The following is an 18,623-nucleotide window of genomic DNA, read 5'->3' as shown; positions in this document are numbered from 1 at the left end:
AATTTCTCATCTTTTATTTAGATTTAAGACACTATAAAAATGAAGTATATTTCTATTAAGCCACATACATCAGCTAGTGAATGATGTGTATTCTAGTTTAAGCATTATAAGAACTTCAGAATGACGAGATTCCTCAGATGAAAAGATCCTTAAATTCAGTAGAAATTAAAAAGTGGCCTAGAATTTCTGTAAAGATAATAAATCTGTTTTATACTTATTAACAAAACATTATTGATCACATTAAACTAAGAACCGACAAGCAAAGGTCTATTGCTGGATATTTTAATTGAATAAAATTATCAGGAATTTACTTTATCATAATGAGTTTGCAGATCTCAGTGTTGAACAGTAAAATTATTAATGGAGAAGTAACTATAAGAAATCATCTGGGGGGCTTCCGTGGTGGCTCAGTGGTTAAGAATCTGCCTGCCAATGTAGGGGACACAGGTTTGAGCCCTGGTCCGGGAAGATCCCACATGCCGCAGAGCAACTAAGCCCGTGTGCCACAACTACTGAGCCTGCACTCTAGAGGCTGCGAGCCACAACTACTGACGCCTGCGTGGCTAGGGCCCATGCTCCGCAAAAAGAGAAGCCACTGCAATGAGAAGCCTGCGCACCTCAATGAAGACCCAATGCAGCCAAAAATTAATAAATAAAAATAAATACATTTATTAAAAAAAAAAAGAAATCATCTGGTCTAGAAACCTTCCAAGCAGGGCAATATTTAGTCAATTCTATTATAGAGGTTTGTTTCTTCTAATCATTCGGAATTAAGAGATAAAGTCAAGTCGTTCCATTTGAAATATTACATTAAAAAATAATTAGTTGATTCTAGGGTCTACTATTCTTGGGTCTATTATCACATCTTTTATTACATATATTTCACCAACAATTTTATTATTGTATTACTTTGAAGATTTTCCTCTTTATGCCAGTTTTTTAGGTTTGATGAATAAATTACATACAGTTATTAGTAAAGTACCTGGATAATATAGATCTGTGGTTCTTAACCTCAACTAAACATTGCAGTTACTTAGGGAGATTTAAAAACAATTATATGTCTGCACCCCACCCTTGGATATGGTCTAGAGTGGTTTCCATTCTATATTTTTATTCAGTTCTTCCAAGGATTCTAATGGTTGAGAATAACTGATGTGGAATACAAATATTAGTTCTGCTTTGTCATAGGCTCTAGGTTTGCAGGGATTGTAAATAAATGATTTACATATAATGAAACAGATTTAAGGAATCATTGTGGAATTAGAAGTAACAGCTGTGAATTCTGTGCTGTAGAATTTCAAATCAAAGACAAAATGTTGTTATTTGTTGGACAAGATTTGAAACCTGAAGTCAGGTCTGATTTTTGAGAGCTAAAAGCAATATGGAGATTAACACAAGCAGTGTAGGCAGATGCCCAAAAGCCATAGCCTTGAAGCATTAGAAATGCCCAGTGCTGAATTGCTCCCTGGTCCTTATGAATTTGGTTAATTGGTTGCTTTATTTGGTTTATTCTTTTTTCCCACATTATGCTGTATTTAAGCAGGAGTCTTCATATTCTGAGCACCCAACCTAGTGTCTGGCATATGGTAGAAGCTAAACAGAGTTTTGGTGATTGAATGAATAAATGAAACAATAAGTAAGTTTAATGAATAGATAAATGAAATGATAAATGAACAAGAGAGAATGAACAAAAAAAGAGAGAGAAAATTGACAAAAGAAGGAAGAAAGGAGAGGGGTAGGTAGAGAGTACAGACTCCTAGGAATATGAAACTGGAATGCCTTCATTCAAATCTTAATCTTATGACTTTTTAGTAGTGTGACCTTAAGCAAAATATATTCTGTGCTTCAGTTTCCATTTCTGTATCCAATAGGTTGTTAAAGGGATTAAAGAGTTTATGCACATAATTCATGTGGAACAGTACCTGACACTTAGAACTTAATAATGTTAGGGAAATGGAGTAATTGTTACAAATGAAAGCTTAGAGCCAGAAAAATTTTTAGCTATAAATTCTTGGATAAGTACTCAATAAATGTTAGCTATTATTATAATTTGTCATTATTCTAATGAAAGATACAGTCTTATATGGGGATGTGGAGGCAAATCCAAATTTGAGAATTTGAAGTAAAATGGGGAGTACAACGATCTCTTGGAATAAAAGGAAATATTTGCTAGGGTATCAAATTGACTGAAGTCTTCCAAGTCCCTTCTTTGGTCAAGGCCTTGTCTCAGATTTACTCATATAGTCCACATACAGACTTCATTATCAGCCTATGGAATCCCTGACTGGTTCCGTCTTTCATTCTGTTATGTATATTTCTTTCATCCTAATACATTGATGACTCACATGGAATTTACAATGAACTATCAGCTCTAATTTTTGTTACTTATTATTTTTATGCCTATGAACACTTCCTTTTTATGGATTTGGGGTTTTTTTCTTTATTCTTTGTTCTACATTTCTTTTGTACTGCATTTCTCTTTTTCTCACAGAATGAAATATATTTTATTACTTTCCTGTTTTAAGGATTTCTTCATATCCGCTAAAGAATTATTGGTGCTGGATATTTACGTTAATGATTGAAAATCTTAGTGTAACTTCTTTGAGCAGACAATCAATAATTCATCTCTAACCATAAAATTTTATAGAACTATTTTCAAAAATGAAATGGAACTGCTTATTGTTTACCCCTTAAATGCTGATGAATTTTAAGTATATCTGTGCCTCTAATATCTGAATTAATAGTAAGATAAATTCCTAATTTCCACTCTTTAGCATCTTTTTCTATTTTCTCTAGAAAGATTAATAAACCATAAGAAGTAAAATGCATAAAAGAAAAAAGAGCTTTTTGAAATTCATTAGGAGAGAATCCAAGACTTATGTTTTAGTCATGAAAAACATGGGCAGGGAGGTGTCAAAAATGTACAAGTCAAGTTCAGAAATATGTTCAGAATAAAGTTTAAATTATCAGCTGCCATAGTGACTGTAGTTAACAATACTGTATTGTGTATTTGAAAGTTGCTAAGAGAGTAGATCTCAAATGTTCTCACTACAAAATAAAAATGGTAACCATGTGAGGTGATGGCTGTGTTAACTAACCTTACTGTGGTCATCATTTCACAATGTATATATACATCAAATCATCACTTTATGTACCTTAAACTTGCACAATGTTATATGTCAGCTATATCTCAGTAAGTCTGGGGAAAAACTGTCTACTGCCAAGTGTAATAGCTCCTGAGGAAAATGAAAAAGGTCAACCAAATATTCATTCCGCATGGGCAGCACCATCGAACTCTAAAAATTTATAATTAACATAGTTCCTAAATCCTCTGGAATAGCTTGTCAAGAAATATCTATCCAAGGGAGAAATCAATTATTGTTATGTTAATATAGCAATTTAAATGCCCTCTATTCTGTACACTAAAGAGGCACTCTCATCACTTAAAAGCACTGTGAAAAATTATTTATTATTTTGTTTAACAAACTACTATTCTTTGGCAGGAGAGCAATGTATGGCCACAAATATATGCCCAAAATAAGTAATAACCATTAAAGGAGCATAAAATGCAGAATTAAAATGGTCACATTAGTAATTTAACTGTACCACTGTTTTGTAAACATGTTAGATTATTCTTTAATATATGCTAAAGCTAGAAGTAGAGTGAAAAAAATATTAATGGTTAGGTCATTTTGCCGGTGATTATCAAATTCAAAGAGAGACCTATTTCCATTTTTTACCTGGTATAATATGGAAGAACATGTGTAAATTCCTGGCTTCATCTCATGAGAAGTCACTGTGACTGTGACATGATGAGGCCTCTGGGGCTTCATTTATTCCACTTGGTCTTACACATAGGCTGTCTATTTTGACCATATTATTTATTTTAAGGTGAATTTATAACGATGCTTTCCTAATTTTACTTCAAATTTTTCCACTCTTATAGATAATTCATCTATATAGTGCTTTTAAAACAGGATAAAAGCAGACTAAATTCCCTGTCATAAACTTTATACAATGAAAGCTAAATATATTGTCTCTATATTTCTTTTCTTTTTGAAGCCTTACTGTTTTTCCTAAAACTCATCATATTCATTAATGGAAACATTCATTCATTCATCCAACAAATATATTTTTGTGGAAGATGCTGTTTTGGTCACTAGAGACATAGAAGGAATCAAAACATTTATTTAGTCAACAAAAGTCTATTGCATCATGTGCCAGGCATCTTTCTAGACACTTGTGATACACCAAAGAGTAAACCTATAAAGGCTCTTTACCTCCTGAAGCTTATAATCCAGCAAGTTGGAGGAGGTTAGCAGAAAATAAACAATAAATATAAATAAGTAAATCATTTGTCATGTTAGAAGATGATAAATGCTATTGAAGAAAAAAAAATTAGAGAAACACAAAAGGATCAAGAGTCCTAGGGAGACATAGGGTGGAGACAGTTTGCACTTTTAAATAAGGTGGTCAAGATTGGCATCCTTGAAATTGTTGAGGTTTTTAGTCATGTGGGTTACTAGGGGAAGAGCATTCCAAGCAGAAGGAAGAACTAAGCAAAGACTGTAACTTGGGACAGTGATTGACTTTATTAGAGGAACAATGAGTTTGCCAGTGTGGCTGAAGCAAGAGAGCAAATGGGAGAATAGTAGGAGAGAGTTCAGAGAGGTAAAGGCATGGGGGAAGGGGAGGGGAGTAGGGAAGGGGAAGGGGGATGGGGCAGTGGTTATTGCTCACTGTAAGTTTTCCCTCTTGTGCTGAGTAGAATGAAAAACCATTGTAGTGTTTTGAGCAGAGGAATAACTTTATCTATCATGTAACAAGATCACCATGGATCACTCTGGTTGTTTTAAGAATGAACATAAAAGGACAAAGTTAGAAGCAAAGAGACCAGTTAGGAGGTTATTACAGTGATTCTAGTGAGAGTAGATGATGCAGACAAGGGCTGGTGTTGAGCAGGAAAAACCAGCTACCAATCCCAGGTGAGGATTTGCATGGAGGATGGCAAAGATTATAACAGTACCAACCACCAGAAGTCAGAGCCCACATATCTCAGCCTATTGCATCTTCTGGGGTTTCAGAGTCAGCAAAGAGGACTGACAACAAGGAGCTCCTTGACATACAGGAGGTAGCATACATGGGGAAGATTCACATGTACTGCAAAGATAAAGCAAACATGTTTTCCTAATAGATTGCCCCTGCTCTGCTCATAGAATCTTCCTCCGGTTCCCATCTCACCCAGAGTAAAAGTCAAAGTTCTACGGTGATCTCAAGAACCCACATCATCTGCCCATCTATATCCACCCCATCCTCTTGCTGTAGTTCATTCCATCCTAGCCACACTGGGTCCCCTTGAAAATTCTAAACCCACTTGTGTCTCCCAACCTTTGATCTTTCCAACTGGAACAACACTACTCACAGAAAGGTGAAGAGAGGCAGCAAGATCAGCATCTGTGGCCTGCACAAATCTCCCGTGGCTAGGGAATTGGTCCTTCCTGGTAGCAGAGGCAGGACAATGGACTGCACGCACGCCTCTCTTCCCATGAGGGGCAGATACACTGGTGGGGCTGGCCAGGTGACATATAGCACATGCAATACAAGGAAGTTCACTGCATACCTAGAACAGGGAAATGGTTTCTCCTAATAAGGAAGAAGAATCTGGGGCCAAGTTATAGCTTGACACCTAGCTTCCATGTAGGGGAATATTCCAGATGCAGGACATTGACTGGGCAATCCTGGAGAGGGTTGGCAGTTTGCATGAAGACTGCTTCCCCAACAGGTGACAGCAGTAGACAGCATGAAAATGAGTCATATTTATTCTATTGCAAAGATAAGGCAAACATGTTTTTCTAATAGACTCAATAGGAGATGGGAGAAAAAGAGAGGACTTGGTGACACCAAAGTTTTTCAGCCTGTGGAAGCATATGGAAGGATGGAGTTTTTACCAACTGAGCTGGTAAAGGTTGAAGGTGAAACAGATTTGGGGAAGAGGCACAGGAATTTGGTTTTGAACATTCTGAGTTTGGTTGGACTGCCTGTTTGATATTCAAGCAGGAAAATGGAGTAGTAGTTGAACATACAAGAATATACAGGTTAAGCCTGGGATAGAGAGAAAATTTAGGAATATATATTTTAGTGAGTGAGACAGACAACAAACAAAATACATATTACATAGCAGGAATAAAAGACCTCTCTGATAAAGTGATATGTGAAGAGACCTTTAAAGATACCTTCTTACTCACCTTTGATGATCCTCCCCTCTGACTCCACAGGTGATCTCATCCAGTGTTGTAATTTTTCATAGAAAACATCCATGCACTGACTACTCCTGACTGCAGGCTCATGCAACAGCCTAAGAGACTTAACTTCGACATCTCACAAGTTACCCCAACTTTGTTTCCAAAACCCAGTTCTTTATTTTACCCCATCCTAATCCCAAATCTGTTTCTTCTGAAGATTCCCCCTCTTCTATAAATAGCAACACCATTCTTCTAATTGAAGACCAAAATTCTTAAAGTCCTGCTTGAGTCTATGCTTTTGGTCTCATATCACGTCTAATCCATTGAAAGAATATGACCAATTCTCCCAACCTTCACTGCTAACACCCTGGTGCAAGCCAGCATTATCATCCACCTGGATTACTTAAAAGCCTCTATAATTCATCTCTTTAATTTTATCCTTTACTCCTACAGTCTGGCTTTTACAAGAAAGCAGAGGGATGCGTTGAAAATGTGAGATCATGCCACTCCTCTGCTCAGCACCTTCATAGGGTCCCCATCTCACCCAGAGTAAAAGTCAAAGTCCTGCAATGATCTCAAGAACCCGCATCATCTCAAGAACTCATATCATCCTTCCACCTACACCCCCTCCCATCTTCTTGCCGTAGCCTATTCAATTCTAGGTACAACTAGAGTAAAAGTTACTAGCTACAACTAGAGTAAAAGTTACTAGGGTGGCTTTAAAAATCCTATACCCACTTGTGTCTCCCAGTTTTTGATTTTTCTGTTTCCTTTGTCAGGTAAACACATAATTTATGCTTTCATTCTGGGTTTGGCTCAATGTTTTCTTTGCATAATCAATTCCCCTAGTATATGCTTGACCCAAATACTGCATGTGACATACTGAATAATTTTTCATTGTCTCTCTGAAATTCAAATTTACCTGGGTAGGTAAAAATTCGGGAGATGGATGATGGTGAGAGCAGCACAACAATGTGAATATACTTAGTGCCACTGAACTGTACAGTTAAATATGATTAAAGTAGTATGTTTTATATTATGTGACTTTTACCACAATAAACATTTTTTTTAATTAAAAGAAAATAATAAAGTACATTCCAAAGGAAAAAAATGTTTAACTGGGTACCCTGTATTTCATCTGGCAACTCTAACTATGGGGAAGTGGGAAGGAAAAATGGATGCTGAGCAGGCAAGCAAAAATTGTCCACTACAGGCAGCTAAGAAAGGCTTTACACAGACCACCAGGACCATGAGATGAGCAGGTTGCCAGCAAATGTTTACAGGTAACTTCCCTGTTCAAAAACCTTTGATGACTCTCTGTCATTCTGTTTAGTACCCAAAGTTCATGCTATTTCATATGAGAAGCTAAGGACATCTTAATGTATGCTGGCCCTCCCTTTCAGGTCTCATATCCTCCCATTTCCCCACAGCACATCTTTTGCTGTGCACACAGGGCTACTCATAATCCCCCTGCAGAGAATGCCTCCCTGCCTTTGCTCATGTTGTTTCCCCTTCCTGGAATAACTACCCCCTCCCTTATTTTACTTGAAATATAATTGCCTACCTTTAAAAACCCAACTCAAAGAGTGTCACAAAAGGTATCTTCTTTCTGCTCCCATAACACAAATATGTAAGCAAAACATAGCTCTATGATAATATTTCATTGCAGTACTTAATACCTGCTTGTTTGTGTGTCACTTCTCTGCTAGATGAAAATTTCCTTAATGGCAGGAATGTATCATCATATTTTTAAAAAATCCTAAAACCTAATTTCTTCCATTTGGCACATAGTAGGTGCTCAATAAATAATTATTGATTGAATCAAAATATATATTTAAAACATTTTATCATCTGAGCCTTTATTGCCTTTGAAAACTAGTAATTTAAGTGTATACTTCTACACTTTAAAAGAAAAAAAATTGAAGTCTTTATAAACTTATGTTAAGAAATAACTTCTTGGTATAACACCAAAAGCACATAAAGGAGAAAAATGATAAATTGGACTTCATTAAAATTAAAAACACTTTCAAACTGTGCCATCAGGAAAGTAAAAAAGATAATCGAAATACTGGAAAGAACTATTTATAAGTCATATATCTGACAAAGGACTTGTATCCAAAGTATATATAAGCAATTCTTACAACTCAATAATAAAAGACAAATAACCCAATTAGTAAATGGGCAAATACTTTGAATGGACATTTCCACAAAGTAAATACACAAAACATCAGTAGGCGTAAGAAAAGATGCTCAACATAATTAGTCATTAGGGATTGCAAATCAAAACCACAAGGAGATTCCACTTCATACCTACCAGAATGACTCTAATAAAAAGACAAGTTTTGGTGAGGATGTGGGGAATTGGAACTCTCGTGATTGCTGGTGGGAATGTAAAATGGGGCAACCACTTTGGGAAATATTTCTTCAAAATGTTAAACATAGAATTATCATATGATCCAGCAATTCTTCTCCTAGGAGAAGAATTCTTCTCCTAGGAATCTCCTAGGAGTTCCACAAGAACTGTAAATGTATGTCCACACAAAGGCTCGTACACAAATGTTCACAGGTACATTATTCACAGTACTCAAAAGGTGGAAACCATTGAAATGTCTATTAACTGATGAATATATAAATTACATGTAGAATATTCACATGGTAAAACACTATTCAGCAATAAAAGCTATGAAATACTGATAATATGCCACAACATGAATGACCCTCAGAAACATTATGTTCAGTGAATAAAGCCAATCACAAAAGACTATTCTGTGATTCCATTTATGTGAAAGGTACATAATATGCAAATCTGTATTGAAAGAAAGTAGATTAGTGGCTGCCTCGGGCTGGGGGTGGGGGTCTGCTCTTAGGGGACTGCTAATGGGTATGAGGTTTCTGTTAGGGGTAATGAGAATATTCTCAAATTAGATTACATCGATAGTTGCACAACTCTTTAAGTATTCTAAACACCGTTGACATTTACACTTGAAATGGTTGAACTTTATGGTATGTAAATTAGATCTCGATAAAGCTATTTAAAATAAGCATTGATTTTTCCTTTAATTCTCTCATTTGCCCTTTATGTTAAAGTGCCACAATTTATTTTAAAGGTAGACCAAGATAATAATGATTTGGAATAAAGTTGTATATTCTTTTTCTAAGGTATACACCACAGGTTTAAGATGACCTTTCCACTCTGAAATTATGAAAACATATATTAAGCTCAGCACAAAATATATTTAAGGTGATTTGAACAGATAAAATATTACATATTTTTAAACATATAATGTCAATAAGCACTTCAGAGAAAAATTGACTGTTCAAAAATTTTCCATGGGTAGTACTAAATTCCAAAGTAGCATAAAGACTATGCAGTACACATCTGTTACTTAAAGGAATTGAAGAGGTTAACATTTTGAAAGTGTTTTATTTTCGTTGTCTGATTACTGTTTATATTTACTTAAATTTCTCTTACCTTGAGCCCATTAAAAAATTTGCAACTTTTAGACAAGATTTTAATGGACTTCAGGTGCACAGATTTGGAATAATCATTTTTCTAATTAGAAAATTAACATCATTCAGTTGCACTGAACAAATATTTGTAGAATTTATACACGTGTGTGTGTGTGTGTACTGTTGTATGTATATTCATATAGCTATACATACACACACTACATTCTTGTTACTTGTCAATACCATCCAGCATGTGTTATTCTATCGTTTTGATTTTTATGTTCTGATTAAAAGTAATACGGTAAAGATGAAATGTAGATGTGTAGATGAAATGACCTCGGAATTCAAAGTTCTGCATTTTAATTCAAATCAACTTCGTGTAATTACCTAAGTCTCAGTTTCTCCAAAGTTCTTAAGGACTCAAATCTTAAATGTAATTTTTCAATGACAGAAAACATTTTTCACTGCAAAAATGTATTTTCTAATGACTTTTGTAGTTTCTAAAAATTGCCACTTTTTAGTTGACTAGAGGAAATTCTCAATGTGAGGAGGCAGAAATTCTATTAAAGCTTAAGGTTGCCTCATTACTTGTAAGTGGTGTACAGAGTTCGAAGATATTTGCTGTTATTACAGAAATCCTGTAATATCATACCTCAGTTATCCCAAATTTGGACATAATTGATTGGCAGTTCGCTCTAGCCTTTCTCCCTAAACCAGTTCTCAGTTGCTGTCTAATGAATGTAAATAGGCTTTTCCCAGTTCAATGTACAGATAATGGTATCATATAAATGTCACTATCAATGTTTTTGGGTTTTGTGTTCATAAAAACTGTCTAAAATGTTGGTTTTTTATTAGCTTCACAATAATACTGCTCTGCATTGTATGTGGTATTGCACGCCCCAACGGAGGGGTTTAACTTTGGAAAGGCAGTTCCCTTCCACTAAGAGCAATTGCTAGGCATGTTCTCAGCTCTGATCCCTCCGCAAGCAAGCAGTCCCAGCAGCTAGGGGAATCAAGACTCTGAAGGAGCAACTGGTCAACTGACCTTTGATCCTTTCCAACACTCTTACACCTTTCACTAGATAAGAAAAAGTTTGGCACTTGCAATACAAAAGTTCAGTCATATTTTCAAAGTACTAATTCTGCAAATCCAACTGGTATCTTAAGATGCTATCTTAAGACTGACTCTATCTTTCTCTGCCCTTTTAATTTTGATTTGTCCAACTGTTTCTCCACGTGTTAGGCAACTGGACTTACCAATACCTCTTGCCATTTGTTTGCTTTCCCATTCTCTCTATTTTATCTTTCTCGCTGCTTTTGTGATGCTTTCTATACTCCTTTTATCCTACAGTCAGTTTTGTCTAATAGGACATTTGCATTCCAAAATATCATGAGTTATGCAAAATTTCAAAATAAAAATCACAGGGCTTATGGGGGAAAGGGGTTTGCAGTACAACACTAAAACCTTTATCAATGACTTTTAAAATAAATAGAATACTATTTCTAAATACTATTTCTAGTATTTCTAATACTAAAAATAGTAGCACAGTTTTACACATGTTAAATGGTTAAGGATTGCATAACTGCTGTGATAAATTTAACTCTTTACTTTGAAAAAGATCTGAAGTTTGCTGATCACAGTGGATGTCAGAAGGGTTATAGCTGTGATCTATTGTGAAGTGTTGGAAGGAGGAGTATCTAAAATCAGACAGGTGTAACACAGATATGGATGGGCTGACTCAAAGCGCTTGATGAAGTGTGAGGTTGGTGTTAGATGTTTGAGGAAAGTGCATGTGTACATTTTGTATATTCCTACACTGATTGATTCAGCTAGGTCTGGTTTTCTGTGTTCAGCCAGTGATTATCAGGAATGAGATTGTACATAAGAAAACACAAAAGTTACATTATGTTCAAATTCTTTCTTTTTTTTTTTTCAAATTGTTTCTTAATGTATCTGTCATGCTAGAATGAATTCATATTTTCCAAACAAGCATTCTAACAGAATTGATAGTACTTTTTTTTCTTTTTCTCCATACTTTCCTATTTCTAGTTCATTGTGATCTTTTTCTCTTAGCACTTATTTCTCCCCAGTTCCTGCACTGTCTTCACCACAAAATTTCTCCAGTGCAGCTAGGCTGTAGGTCATCCTTCTGAAGACATGAGTTACCCTGGTTTCCAGGCAGCCCCTTCAAAAAGAGGAAAAATCAATCTCCAAGTATTTAAACTCTTCAGCCTCTTTCCTGTGGATTGTGTGCACTCATTACTTTTATGTTGATAGCAATATAGAAAGCAAGACTTTTCTATGCTATACCTTTGTTCCAGCTAGGTCAGATTCACAGCAGGAATAACTTTCTTTAAAAGAAAAGTGTAAGTTTTCTTTTACTGAGAGTCATTGAAAATAAGACTTGCAAATTCACAAAGGATCTTGAATAAAAATAGAAAATATTACATAGTTTCTGTGCCCTTATTTATTATTTAATAATAACATGCTGTGTTACATAAATATTTATTTATAATAAATTTTATATGTAATTGATTAAAAATAGCTGCCACTTATTGAATGTTTATGCTATATCCATGTTTTGTGCTAAACTGTGTATAATGTAGCATACATAATAGTTTCCAGTTCATATGCATCTATTAACTTATTTGAAAATTACTGATCTACCTTTATATTTTAATGCCAATTAAGAGTTTTCTCAGAAACTTAGTTTTCCTCCAAAGCTAGTTCTGTTAGAGTTCTTATTTCTCAGTATGAAATCTTTATCAGTCTCATATCTTTAAGTTCATGAATTTTAAATTAAAGATGAAGAAAATTCTAAGTGCAGTTTCTTTCTCTTTTCCTGCAGCGTTTGTCCAATGGTTCTATAGATTCAACTGATGAAACAAGTCAAATAGTTGAACTACAAGAATTGCTTGAAAAACAAAACTATGAAATGGCCCAAATGAAAGAACGTTTAGCAGCCCTTTCTTCCCGAGTGGGAGAGGTGGAACAGGAAGCAGAGACAGCAAGAAAGGATCTCATTAAAACAGAAGAAATGAACACTAAGTATCAAAGGGACATTAGGGAGGTAAGTGATTCGCAACACTTTCAGTCTTTGCTTCCTTAATGCTGTCTCTGAGATGCTTTTTCCATAATTTCCCCTAATGGCATATACTCTTTACCTTTTCTCAAAAGACCGTAAATCAGTATGCATTATATTAGTTATGAAACTTGTTCACTAAGGCAAAAATAGTTTACTTCATCACCCCTTTATTTTTACTTTTTTATTTTTTTTCTGCTTTACAACAAAATGAATCAGTTATGTATATACATATGTTCCCATATCTCTTCCATCTTGCGTCTCCCTCCCTCCCACCCTCCCTATTCCACCCCATAAATATGTATGGAAAGAAAATGTTGGTATCAAATCTCAGAAGTAATAAAAACTACAGGTTTTTAAATGAATTTTTAAATGTTTTAAGCTGTTAATTTTAAATAACCCTAGATTCGGGTACGAATAATGAATTGCTATACTCTTAGCAGATGGGAATACTCAAAGACATTACTTTAAAAATATCCCTCTTATTTTGGTTTTCTATCTGTGAATGTGAAAGTACATGTGTGAAAGTGGGAACCTTTCTTTCTCTATATGTTCAGTTCTTACTAAACTTAACATCACTTCATCTATTTGAAAAAGTGGGTACTTTAAAGTTACAACAAAAATTACAAGGAGATGTCTTATTTGTGATATTGCCAAATCATCCTACCAGCTGAGGTGAAAAGTTTAGAATCTTTTCACTGTTATCACTCTATTTAATTTAAAAGAAAATTATCTATATTTATGAAAATTTTATTTTGTGACTTTTCACCTTTTCCATTTTTATATGTTCTTTTAAATCATATTTTTATTTTTTTATCTTTTGTACATCATTAACTAGCTGTTATTGGAGTTGACTCTATGTATCCAATTCTTTTCTTCCAATTCTCCTTTGAGCCCATTTTATCATACTTTTGCCTCCACGGTCCCATCAAAACTGTTCTTATCCAGTTTGACCTCCATGTTGCTGAATCCAGGAGACACTTCTCAGTCCTTGGAAGCACTTGATCTAATTACCACTTCCTGGTGTATTTCTTCATTTGGCTAATAGCACACTACACTGTTCCTGATTTTCCTTCATTTTTACTTGCTACCCCATCTCAGGCTCCTTTACTGGCTCTACTTCTCATCCCCAACCATGGAATGCCTTTCCTCCTCAATTTACCTTAACTCCCCTGGTAAATTCATGCCGTTTCATGGCTCCAAAAACTACCCGTGGTCTTATGATTCCCACTTTATATCTCCACCTTATCCATCTCTCCTGATTTCCAGATGCCTGTATCTAGATCTCTGACGGGTATCTCAAAATTAACATTCTCAAGACTGTTTTCCTGATATTCCCCCCAAGAAGCCAGACTTACTTGCAGTCTTACATATCTCAGCTGACGGCAACTCCATTACTGGTGCTTAGATCAAAAACCTTGGAACTGTCCTTGGTACCTCTCTTTCACTCACACACTGCATTTGCTTCATCCATAAATCTTATTACTTCCAACTTCAAAATATATCCGTCCTGTGACCTCTTCACACACTCTTCATGGCTCTGCCTTATTTCACACAACCACCATCTCTCATTGGATTATTCTAATAGTCTATACTCAACACAGCAGCCTGAGTGACCTCTTGCAGTGTAAGTCAGCTCAAGTCACTTTCTCCTTAAAACTCTTCAATGGCTACCTATTCTACTTACAGTAAAATCAAAGTCCTTGCAGTGGTCAACAACCCTGTACAATCTCTACTCCCACCCTCTGACCTCTGGGAACTCATCTACTACTCTTTCACTTTAATCCACTCAGTCCAGTTACTGTGGCCTCTTAAGCAAGCCAGATCTATTCTGTTGCATTTTCTTTTCCTTCTGCCTTTTACTCAAATGTCTTAGTGAAGTGTTCCCTAACCGTGGTATTTACACATATACACTCTCCTTCTTCTTTCATTTTTTAAAAATCTCACAGAATTACTGCCATCTGACACAGTATGTACTTTGCTGATTTACTTGTTTGTCATATGCTTTCCTCTCCACTGTATATAAAGATTCATAAGAGCTGGGGATTTTTGTTTTGTCTAGTTTTGTTCATTGCTCTATTTTAATCACATACACAACTACTGAGTATATACTAGGCACTCAGAAGCTCTTGTTGAAAGGATGGATATTTACGGGTGTTAGGTGTAAACATCAAAAGGCATGGATGAAATCAGAATATGTCCCCAAACAATGCCTACTATCTCAGAGTAAGATAATCCATGAAGTGGTTCTGTCACCGCACAGATAATGATACACCTTTTTATGAGTTAACAGTTCGGGAATGCATCTCTCATCTTCACTCCTCCCACAACCCAAACTTAGAGAATTTATAAAGTACATGCAGTTTAACCCCTCTTCTATATTACTGTTAAGGAACACTAAGATTTTTGACTAGTAAACCACCAGGGCCATTTCTTGAGCTTTTGCTCGTTTCCTATTTCTTCATTCTCTTAGTCCCACAGATTTAGCTGTTTTTCTTTCACTTAACACTCACCTATTCTATTAATGCTTGTTTAATCCAGTGTCATTTGCAGATAGAGTCCAGTATCTCCAGCTCTCCCTTTCTTATGACCTAAGTAAAAATAACCCTTTGATTCTAATAGTCTTTGGATGTAGGTGACAAAAAGCTAAGTCAGATTTAAAATGTCAATCATCTATCTGATGCCAAATTTTTTTTATAATTAGGAATACCTTCTCATAGGTAAGGTGTTCTGCTTTCACCAGGAATTCTTTGTTTTTTTCAATTTATTTATTTATTTGTTTTTATTTTTGGCTGTGTTGGGTCTTCATTGCTGTGTGCGGGCTTTCTCTAGTTGCGGCGAGCAGGGGCTACTCTTCGTTGTGGTGCGTGGGCTTCTCATTACGGTGGCTTCTCTCATTGTGGAGCATGGGCTTTAGGCACGCGGGCTTCAGTAGTTGTGGCATGCAAGCCTCAGTAGTTGTGGCTCGTGGGCTTTAGAGCACAGGCTCAGTAGTTGTGGCGTACGAGCTTAGTTGCTCCACAGCATGTGCGATCTTCCCGGACCAGGGATGGAACCTGTGTCCCCTGCATTGGCAGGCGGATTCTTAACCACTGTGCCACCAGGGAAGCCCCTCACCAGGCCACCAGGGAAGCCCCTCACCAAGACTTCACCAGGCCCCTCTTTTACAATATAACTATTCTTATCAGCTCTATAAGTTCTGGGTAGTTATATCTTAGAAGAGTTTCACAAGAAAGGAGTATTTCTCATCACTCACCTTTGAGGGGGCTTGCAAACACAAATGTCTTCAAAGCCAGGTAAACAATATAAGTGTGTGAAGTGCCAGGTGTAACAGTAGGAAGTGATAGGGTTAATGAGACCTGAACAAGGAGCCTATACTCTGTCTGCCTTTCTGGATGCATCACGTGTGTGTGTGTGTGTGTGTGTGTGTGTGTGTGTGTGTGTATTAAGCACACTGTGAAGACCAAATAAAATATTTCCCATAAGATTCAGGATGCAAGCCATGGGAGCCTGGTTTATATTTAATTTCCTTAATTCCTTCTGTCCTTTAGGGGAGGTACTTGTAATTGTGCCATTTTTCTCAGGTGATGTAAAGTAACTTGTCCAAGGCCTAACCACTATTCTCCCCAACACACTACCTTCCCCACCCCCAGCACCAGGAAGAATAGAGGACTACCCCAGCTTCAAAATCTCTGCTTCGTCCACTATGAGCAGCTTCCAAAATCACAAGATGCAATCATTTCCTCAGTGATAGCAACTACCATAAAAAATGCAGCTGCACTGTAACTGCTTCCTAAATAATCAATCTTTTGATCTTTTCAATAAGCAAGAAAATGTGAAAATCACATACTTTAAAAAGGTATCACATAACACTGAAAACTCCGGACTTCGCTTTTATGTATTCTTGAGCTGTGGTCACAACAAAGTCTACTAGATTGCATGACTTTAAGTAGAAAAGACAAGCAAGGTGATTCTCCTTGCTACCCCTATAGCACTGCTAACCCAGTATGATTTATATATGATATAAGCAATAACTATTTGTTGAATTAATTAGGAAAAAGAATAGAGAATAGGAAAAAACTGACCACATAATTAAAAACTGAAATGCATTTTGCTGTGCATGTGCATAGTCTAATATATCTGAAACAAATTGTGTAAATATATTTCATTCATGGTTTCAGAATATATTTTTGAAATTATTCTTTGTCAAGAAATAAATCTATTCAAAGTTTACTTTTCTTTTTTTTCTTTTTAAGCCAGGGTGATGATTACATCTGTTTAATGTCTTGTATATTTACAAAGTTTACTTTTGTTTGAAGTTTTGTCTTAAGCGCTCCTTAAATTGACTGTCACTTCTTGGAGTAAGGGTTAAAGCTTGGCATGGTACCTAGACTAGAAAATATAGTCAGTATCATATGGAGGCTTAGTTTACCTCTCCACTCTTTTTTTTTTTTTTTTTTAAATTGGGGTATAGTTGCTTTACAATGGTGTGTTAGTTTCTGCTGTACAACGAAGTGAATCAGCTATATGTATACATATATTCCCCTCCCTCTTGGACCTCCCCCCCATCCCATCCCTCTAGGTAACCACAGGGCACTGAGCTGAGCTCCCTGTGCTATATGGCAGGTTCCCCCAGCTGTCTGTTTTACACATGGTAGTGTATATATATCAATCCCAATCTCCCAATTCATCTGACCCCCCTTTCCCCCTGCCCCATGTCCACACGTCTGTTCTCCACGTCTGCGTCTCTATTCCTGCCCTGCAAATAGGTTCATCTGTAACATTTTTCTAGATTCCACATATATGCGTTAATATACGATATTTGTTCCACTCTAATCAAGAAGGCTACTAATTGGGTATTTGGATACTAATATCTCATTAAATATATTGATATTCAAAGAGTTAGAATTTTCTGTGAAGTATTTCAGTTATATTTTGTTTTGTGAATACAGCTTATCACTCCAACTTCTTATTAAGAGGTCTTTGAATATTCACTATGTGATTATATGAGTGAATACGTATCAATTTTGTCTTTTCTATTATCTGAAACATGGAGTTATATTTTTCACTTTACTAGCTCTAAGTTGCTATAGAATTATATTTATTTGATATAATAAAATCCAGTTTTAACATAAACTTCAAGTTAAGAGAAAATTAATCCTTTATACAGTTTTTCAACTTTTTTTAGGCAGCAGTTTTCAGGAACTAGAAAAAGCTTTCTTTTTTAAAATTTCCAAGTAACACACAGCGAAAAGATACTTCTCCAACATGTAAATTCAAAATTTATTCTTGGCAACACAGCCTGCAGTTATAAATTGAATCTCCCATATGAATCACTGAATTAAAAATGAAATACCAAAGTCACATCCAATGACTCCTATATGTAATATACACCATTGTCAGATCAGCTAATTATAGGCATAATAGTAAGAAAAAGATAATACATAAATAATAATAATAAGCTATTATTTATTTAGTGTGTATTGTACATGGTAATAAAAAAGAATAATAATAAAAAAGAAGCTAGAATTTACTGAGTGTATATTGTACATAAGACATCATGCAAAGCACTTAAAATATATCACAACAATGTCGTGTATTAACATCCCAACCAAAAACTGAAAAAAAAATATATAAGAAAAAAGAAAGCACATGAAGTTTAGAAAAGCTAAGCAGTGTTTACCCATAACAGGGTTAATAAGTATCAAAAACTAGAATTTAAAGCAAGTATGTACTACTTCGTGCTCATGTTCTAAAGAAACACGTGTATGCCTTTTACTGAATTTATGGCTATTATAATTTTGTAAGATGTTTATATATGTAGGCTAAATTTAGAATTTTTTCTTGG

At 35.5% G+C, this 18,623-nt stretch overlaps 1 protein-coding gene across 13 annotated transcripts in view; it reads left to right on the top strand.

The window, feature by feature from the left end:
- Positions 1-18,623, top strand: part of PPFIA2 (PTPRF interacting protein alpha 2) — a gene marked incomplete at its 5' end in the record, with an annotated part of 476,541 nt that overhangs the window by 336,385 nt on the left and 121,533 nt on the right. For all 13 annotated transcript variants that reach the window (XM_082850009.1, XM_082850006.1, XM_082850004.1 and 10 more), the window contains one exon: positions 12,542-12,763. In XM_082850009.1, the coding sequence (XP_082706135.1) occupies positions 12,542-12,763 (222 nt within the window). The remainder of the gene's footprint in view (positions 1-12,541; positions 12,764-18,623) is intronic.

The sequence above is a fragment of the Leucopleurus acutus genome, assembly GCF_964270905.1.
Source record: "Leucopleurus acutus genome assembly, chromosome: 11".
Taxonomy (NCBI): Eukaryota; Metazoa; Chordata; class Mammalia; order Artiodactyla; family Delphinidae; genus Leucopleurus; species Leucopleurus acutus.
The sequence above is the reverse complement of the archived record's forward strand: the minus strand, read 5'-3'. Positions and strand labels throughout refer to the sequence as shown.